The sequence below is a fragment of the Antrostomus carolinensis genome, unplaced genomic scaffold (assembly GCF_000700745.2).
Source record: "Antrostomus carolinensis isolate BGI_N321 unplaced genomic scaffold, ASM70074v2 scaffold29574, whole genome shotgun sequence".
Lineage (NCBI taxonomy): Eukaryota > Metazoa > Chordata > Aves > Caprimulgiformes > Caprimulgidae > Antrostomus > Antrostomus carolinensis.
This window is the reverse complement of record NW_010310566.1, coordinates 1,583-9,672: the sequence shown is the minus strand read 5'-3', so window position 1 is coordinate 9,672 and position 8,090 is coordinate 1,583. Positions and strand designations below refer to the sequence as shown.

At 45.7% G+C, this 8,090-nt stretch overlaps 1 protein-coding gene across 1 annotated transcript in view; it reads right to left on the bottom strand.

Annotated features, from left to right (window-relative positions):
• Positions 1 to 662: 662 nt before the first annotated feature.
• The window catches only part of TBCCD1 (TBCC domain containing 1), a gene marked incomplete at its 5' end in the record, with an annotated part of 9,004 nt that continues 1,576 nt past the window's right edge, over positions 663 to 8,090 (bottom strand). Inside the window, 4 exons of the mRNA XM_010166468.1 lie at positions 663 to 826; positions 4,382 to 4,879; positions 5,030 to 5,216; positions 6,171 to 6,537. Coding sequence (XP_010164770.1) covers positions 697 to 826; positions 4,382 to 4,879; positions 5,030 to 5,216; positions 6,171 to 6,537 — 1,182 coding nt within the window. The remainder of the gene's footprint in view (positions 827 to 4,381; positions 4,880 to 5,029; positions 5,217 to 6,170; positions 6,538 to 8,090) is intronic.

Genomic DNA, 8,090 nt, shown 5'->3' with positions numbered 1-8,090 from the left:
GATGACTGCAAAGTCTTAATGAGAACTGTTCTTGGTATATCACTGCCTGTTCCAAGAACTCTGTAACAAAATAAGAGGAGTAAATTTTACTCCCAACACTAGCAAAGAAAAAGCAACTCAAAGATGAAAGAAAAGGAAAAAAAAAAATTAACTTTCTAATGGTTCGAAACATGCAATGGGCAGAAAAAACACAATAAGGGCTTGTCTCTGGCTGCTAAACCACTTCTACTTGGGAAGAAAAAGACATGATAAAGTAAGAATTATTTGAAGTCTCACCTGATTCTTTTAAGCAAAACATGACACAGGTAAGTTATAGACATTAACACACACAGCCTCTCTGAAAGAGCAGCTATTGAAATCAATTTTTACATCATATGATATACAATATGCCTATCTGCCTTTACAGACAGCCACACATGTCCTTGACAAATCAAACAGAACACCTGCAGAGAACAAGGGAGGTGCTGAGCACACAGAGAACAGATTCAAACTGTAAAGGGGTTCTGATTGCAAAATAAGAACTAAAACCAAATGCAAGGCTCTCGGGAGAATCTCCACTGAACAGCCTCCTACTTCATCCACCTCTGCCTATGGTGTGCACACAGACATGGGACAGTTCTTCTAGACAGAGAAGAATCAAGAGAAACGGGCCCTCTACTCACCCTTCCTTTCCTTTTGCTGCAGAGGAACACGATACTATCCTGCTGCCTGCTTGGAGCCTACTGTGGGAGGGACAAGGCTATCCAGCTGCTGACGGTTCCCCGTCTGAACCAGCCATTCGTAGAATTTGTTTTCTACCAACATCTGGAACTGTTTCCTCTGATCCCTGAAACCAAAAGAAGATCAGCAGGGAAGTATGCACAGGACACATTTATTTATAGTATTAGTACTTCTAAACCTCACCTTCACTACCAAAACAAGCCTCCATATGTATCAGCTAAGAGCTGGCCTTGGTTCATGAACTGCCTGTACCAGGAAGAGGTTTTTACCAAGTAAACGTGACTATAATGAACCCCAAAAGAAGAACTCATCACGCAAACTTCCCATCCCACTAGTACAGCAACCCTGCTCCACGGGGCTGCCTCTGCTGTACTCTTAGAGCACAGATTTAAAACTGTCTGAAAAGGGAGAAAAAGAAGATTAGTAACCCGTGTTTAAGCACCGAAGACACAAAATTCTGTTCTGACAGCATCTGAAAGAGAGAGGATGGAGATCAGGGGAAAAAAAATGTGCATATAAACAACACTCCTCATAATTCCCACTACTGGTGAGTAACTTTTGTGGTGTTTTGGTAAGACCAGCAATAAGAGGGTACATCACTTAGCTCAGGCTCTCTGTCTCTGGCGCTGGTCAGATGTCCAAGAGCAGTGCAGGCTCACAGCAGTGTTTCTCCACAACAGCATCCTAGCCATCTGGGATCACCTCAGCTCCACAATTTCTTAATGGCATGAGTATCAAGTAACTCCTGCTACATTTTTTTCCTATAAGCTTATGCAATTCCTTTCTGAACCACGTAAAACACGAACGTGATTTCAATATCCTGTGGAGATTTTATGTGTTTTTGCTTTGAACCCATTCCTAATTCGATGTGCTGATTCCATCCTGTACTGGGAAAAGCAGCAAACCAGTTCTATTCATTTCTGTACCACTCAGCTTCAGAGAGGCCCAGTGTACCCACACCCTTTTCTCAAGTTAAAGACTCTTCTTTGTACTCTCACTTCACCGACATGCTCCCCAGAAAGCAGGCTTCTAGGACAGAATCTAACCTAAATTCCTCCCCAGTGAACATGAACACAAAGGCAGTCACTTCTTTCTTCTCTTAGGGTTTTATCTTCTCCAAGTGCTTTTTATATACCTTGATCTGCTACTGACCCTGAAAGACTTTCTGTCTGATATGCTCAGAAAATGAATAAACAGGATTTTATGCTTTTGCAAGTTGCTCCTCAAGCTGTCTTATTGGTCCTGTCTTACGGGGTTTTTCCTTTCAGCCTGGCAGGATTTACATTCTTTTTTTTGCCCCACTTTCCTCATTCAGACAACGTCAACTTCTTGGAAGATGACTTCTTATTTCTAACATTCTCTTTCACCTCCCCGTTCAAGCAGAGCAGCTTTTTTCTTTCTACAAGTCTGATATCCTGTTTTCTCTAAGCTTCCTACTTGTCTCTCTACTTGTTTCCCTGCCTGCAGGAGACAGAGACATTTTATGCTGGCAGCTGCCCAGTTTATTTTCAGCAAGCTTCTACAGTCAGCACAGGTTTCCCCCTTTAAGGCAGTAAGTCACTCCAGTACTGAGCTCTTGCCTCCTGTGACTGCTGTCGATGTTAAGTCTAAGTACATCACCTGTATTACCTCACATTTCTTTAACAGTAGGATTTTGAAAGGCCAAACACCTTCACAAAACCCTGGGGTGAGAAGCAGGAGCCCTGGGAAGACAATGGCCAGAAGAGGAAGAAGCACCTTAGATGAGGTTGATAGACACAATGAATGACTCCAGCACAAGGGCTGAAGTTATAACTTTCCCCTCTGCTGCCCTTGAAGACTCGAGGCTGAGAGTTTTGAAGGTTTCTGCACCTCTGTCACCACTACTGGGTCACTACCGCTCAGGCACCTTCCACCTGTAGCAACATCCTGCCCCAGAATCCTTTCTCTCTCCCAGTCTGGAGCTCTTTCAAACTGCAGGCTCCTCCAGACAGCACAGAGGCACCTGGATTCCCAAAAGGAACAAGGGAAGCAGAAGGATCTCCTCCAAAACAATGAACAACTGAATGGAATAGAACTCCTCAGCCTGGTACGATGGGAAGTGTTGATAGTTTGACCCAAGAGGAGGTTTTCATATTCTGTTCCCCACAGGATAAACCCGCCCTGAGATCACTGCTTATCAGCACCCAGTTATGCGCCCATGACAAGTCATCGACTAAGCACAGAGCAGAAAGAAAATCTATGCAGCTCAAGTACAGCTTAGGGAACAAAACTTGTTCTCATCTCCTCAAGCCTTTACAATTGAGTATCTGGGTTTCTATCCTCATTCTGTATTTGCAAAAGAAGCCAGATTCTTCAGGTTGCTGCACCAAAACAGTTTACAAAAAGATAAAAACCAGCTAAACTGAAGTAGGCAGAGATTTGTAGCCTTGCCTGATCTGGCTGGTTGCAGAAGCAAGCACGCTGACAAAGGAAGCAAGCTGAACTTTTTCAGAATGCCACAATAGGTGCTGAGAAAGCAAACAGATGTGCATCAGTACACGAGATGGGCTAGGACAGGCCTAGCTAGTACAGTGAAAGCTGGACAGAGGATTCGATGTGATCTGTTAAAGAGGACTTTAAAAGCTCATGTCCACGAGGTGATCTACTGTTATGATCCACACACACATTCTTAGCTCACCTCAAGATGGGACAGTAACTTAAAGCTTCGATCTCAATGTAAAGGTTAGGCTAAGAGTGATCACCAATTAGCTGCAGGTCAATAATTAGTCAAGCTGTTGTTCAGGGTACACCCAGATCTCAGCCCCGGCAGTGAGCGACACTGGAAGCAGAACAGAGACAGGAGAGAGACAGTACCCGGCATGAGGTAATCTGTAAACTCTTCCTGCTGGGGTGGATCCCTCATCTCAGCCCTCAGCGGTATCTAGGGATGTTTTTCCTTAAGTCCCACAAGCCAGAAAATGCAATTGTGACAAAGCACCTCAGAATCACAGAATCACAGTGGTTGGAAAAGTCATTTAAGATCATCAAGTCCAACCATAAACCCAACGCTGCCAATTCCACCTCTAAACCATGTCCCTCAGCACCTTGTCTACCCATCTTTTAAATCCCACCAGGGAAGGTGACTCCACCACCTCCCTGGGCAACCCCTTCCAATGCTTGACTACCCTTTGGAGTTTTTCCTCACATCCAATCTAAACCTCCCCGGGTGCAACTTGAGGCCATTTCCTCTTGTCCTGCCCTTGGTTCCCGGGGAGAAGAGCCGGGCCCCCGCCTCTCTACACCCTCCTTTTAGAGAGCTGGAGAGAGCCAGAAGGTCTCCCCTCAGCCTCCTTTTCTCCTGGATCAACAACCCCAGTTCCCTCAGCTGTGAACTCATCACACTTGTGCTCCAGACCCATCCCCAGCTCTGTTACCCTTCTCTGGACATGCTCCAGCAACTCTATGTCCTTCAGAGTTACGATTGTGAGCATTATTCTTCTCACTATAATAATACCAAAGACCACAGGATCCCAAGATTGCTAATTACTAATGCTCTAGAAATGGCATGCAAGGCACAGCTCATGCAAATCAACTCATTTTAAAGCATTTTGCTTGAACCACATCAAACGAATCTTCTGTTTGTACAGCTGAGCTGAGCTGCAACACGGCTCAGACATTCCTATTTGGATGCAGCACTCACTTGGTCAGGCCTGCCTCCTTCACAGTTTTCTGCCAGATCTGTACCTTCTGCTCTCGCTGACTCAGCGCCTTCTGATACACATGGGGAAGCCCACCCGGCGTCTCTGTGGTGTCTCCTTCCATCTCAAAAGGAATCACAAAGGTGTAGAAGTCCGAGGGCGGCAGGAGGCGGAAGACACTCGTCTCACTGCTCTCCTTGCACACCAGCATGGGGCTGTCCCAGTAGTTTGGCAGAGTGGCCAAGCCCACCTGAGCCATGTGATCTTCAAGCATGGGATAATAGGTGTGGAAAGGGGCAAAGCTGACTGCTTGGTTCCCCGAGAGGATGAGAGGCTGGGTAGGTGTGAGAATGTAAAAAATACAGCCACTGGTGGAAGAAAGGGACAAACGATGGCAAACCACAATGACCTTGACGTTGTCACAGCTGTGGACTTGAACAGATGCCTCCACAGGGCCAAGGACAAAAGTGCTATTCCGACACTTCTCAATGGTCACGGATCTGCAAAAGAACAAAAGGAGGAGGACAGAGTGAGCAGGAAAGAGCAAAACCAGGACTTTCCCACTGCTGAGTCCAGCTAACAAGAACTTAGCACTTGAACAAACTTGCTGAAAAGACACGTAGCTGCGACCCAGGAGAACAAAAACTCACCGGAGAGGAGAGAGGAGATAAATGAAGGACTCATTGCAGCGATGAATTCTGACATGAGCCCCCACCAGGGTGTCCGAGCTCTTGGCCAGCGTCTGCTTGTACACCTGGCTCATTATCACCATGGGGAACACCTCAGGCACCACACGAGTATTGCAGGCAATCTTTGCTCTCCTGGTTGTTCCTTCAACTGCAAAATAAAGTTCATCAATGCACTTAAAATTTTAAAAAAGCACAAAAATGTTATGTATGATTCCTACAAAGACATGATGGTTCACTGTCCACATCACCCAGAAATCCCTCAAGAAAATAAAATCAGCCCAAAACTTGAAGGACCGTACCACTAAACCACATCACTTCACGCACCAGTTACACCATCCACTGGTGCCTACTGGGCAGGTCAGCAGTACGTAGCAGTCAGAAGCTCCAGAAGTCAGGGCACATTATAAAAATCAAAAACACCTCAAGTCTCTCCAGGGACAGCCTAAGCCTCACTCAAGCTACAGACAGCCCTGACCTAAGCATCTCCATTTCCAGAAGCCTCTTCCTGAACTCAAGGTTTAGCTTGGCAGGAAGTTCCTCAGGGTAAATTTTATGTTTAAAGCTGGAACTGTCCGTTTATAACAGTGAAAGGCTCCCTCTACAGTACAATCCTTGAGCAACCTCACTGTCCTACCTAACGCACTGTGCAGTCAGAGGAAACAAAACATCCACCTGATTCGTTTTCTCAGGGTGCTTTGGCTCCACCACCATACCCCTGCAGGTGAGGGAATGCGATTCAAGGCAATGAAACCTACGCCAGTTCCCAGCTTTGCCACAAACACATCACATTGTCTATTCTCTGTGTCCAGCTGTACTTAATATAATAAGGATAGTGATACTGACCTCACTCAGAGGGGTCTTTGGAAATGAAGTCTTTAATGTTTGTTCACAAAAGTGATCCAAGGACTGGAAAAACACACACAGATGTCACGCAGCACCTTCTAGTCCTCTAGACTCGCCTCTAAGCTGCCACTTTCCCCATCTCCGCTGACAGTAGGAGGAAAAGGAGGCAAGCCCCCATGTCACTGCCATATCCCTGGTCAGCAAAAGGAACTGAGACTAGAAAGCTATTTCTAAAAATAAAGGGAAGGCCTGTAGCTACCTTGTTGTGCCCACGCGAGTTTCTTCCCAGACTTGAGGCAGGCAGTCATTCCAAAAGGGTTTGTCGTCAGGCAAGACCGCAGCCAGCTCTCTAGCTTGGGGAAAGAGAAGGCTTTGGAGACCTTAGAGTAGCCGTTCTGCTCACGACAAGGCTGCCAGAGGGCAAGCTCGTGCAGAGGATGGACCGTCCTCGATTTGTTCACGGTCCCTTCAATAAGAAAACTGAGGGCACAAATGGCTTTGTAGGACACCAGGCTACTGTGGGTGGCATGGGAGGAAGCAGTGAGCTGCTCCGGCTCCAGCAGCAGTTCCAGCATATCCGAGAGGTGGCTCTGCACGAAGGCACGGTGGTCCTGATCGTTCCAGTTCTTAGTGGGCAGAAAAACAAACAAGAAGGAGGTGAGTTCTCACAGAGCTGACAAGCTCCACCAACTTTATACAACACATCCTTGCTTAGGCTCGTTCTAAAAGAGGGAAATCAAGTCAAACATGGTGCTCTCTCTGCTTCCTTTGCTCTTCCAAAACACAGAAAGGAAACTGGACTCACCAGTAACCTCCCCCCAAAAAGAGAAAACCATTTGATTCTAACTCCAAGTACCAAGTATTTCACTCTAGAAAGCAGAAACAGACTCTCCTGCAATCCTTCCCATACAAATTCAGCCAGCCACTGCTGGCAATTGAAGGTAGGAAACAAATCAATAACTGACAGTCAAGGTCTTGCGACTGCTCTACAGGAAACTCACTGCATCTGTTCCAGACCTTCAGATATAATTAAGTGTCGCCTTCCGAGGCGCGGGGCAGAGAAAAAAGGAGAGGGTCATTTTTGCACAGTGAGTGGACCAATAAACCAAGTGACCTCTGAAAGAATCATTAGTTCAAATTCTAAAAGGTTCCAGACCAAAAAAAAAAAAAAAAAAAAAAAAAGCAGAAGACTAGAATTATATTAATTCTATTAAAAGAAATAGGCAGACTATTTTAATAAAGACAACCTTTCCAGGTCTGCAAAATGCAGAACCTGCAACACATGGCTGTGATGATCCATTGGCCTCACCACCCATGAGGGCTGTAGCCAAAAGAGTGGAACAAGGGAGTGCCTTGTCCAGCAGCTGGAGATTCCTGCCCTGTGACAGAGACCTCACACCAGACAAGCCTCGCTACACCATTTCAAAGGGGACACAGTTCACATCGGGTATTGCTGAAGCTGGGGAATCTCGCCTGATTGCACAGGGAAAAGTAACACCAGTGGAGACAATCCCAATCCCCTCGGGACCAAACTTCTGGGAGGAGTACAATGGCAGCTAAGACACATCTTCTTCCTGTCCAGACTTTTACATAATCACTGAATCACAGAACCATTAAGGCTGGAAAAGACCTCTAAGATCATCCAGTCCACCCATCAGCCCAACACCACCATGACCACTAAACCATGTTCCTAAGTGCTGCATCTACTCGTCTCACTTGGGAGCCAACACTGAGGAGCACTCGTATGTAACTGGTAATTAATGACTTGTTCAGTAGAAGTGATTTATTTTATTCTGCTTCTTTAATAGCCGAAAGCAAAATTTTCTGTCCTCAGAGGTACTCAATTCAAGCACAAATAATCCAAAAGTGTTGCCTGCTCGCGATAGGCGGGACGAGTCAGATAACACTGGCCTCGTTCCACCGTGGAGCAAGCAAGCAAAGATGCCAAAAGTTTGTTTTCAAAGTGTTTCATGCAAGGCAATGTTCACTCAAATTTTCTTGGTATGCAAACATTAAACAGTACACACTTGGTAAATTAAAATATTTATGAAGTTTCAACTCTGAAATGGAAAATAGGTGTACCTTTTTGCTGTATCTTTAGGAAAAAAAACTCGAGCTGATCCGGAAAGCAAGAGAAGCTGTTTCTCACTGCCTTTGTACTCAAAACACACTCACTCTT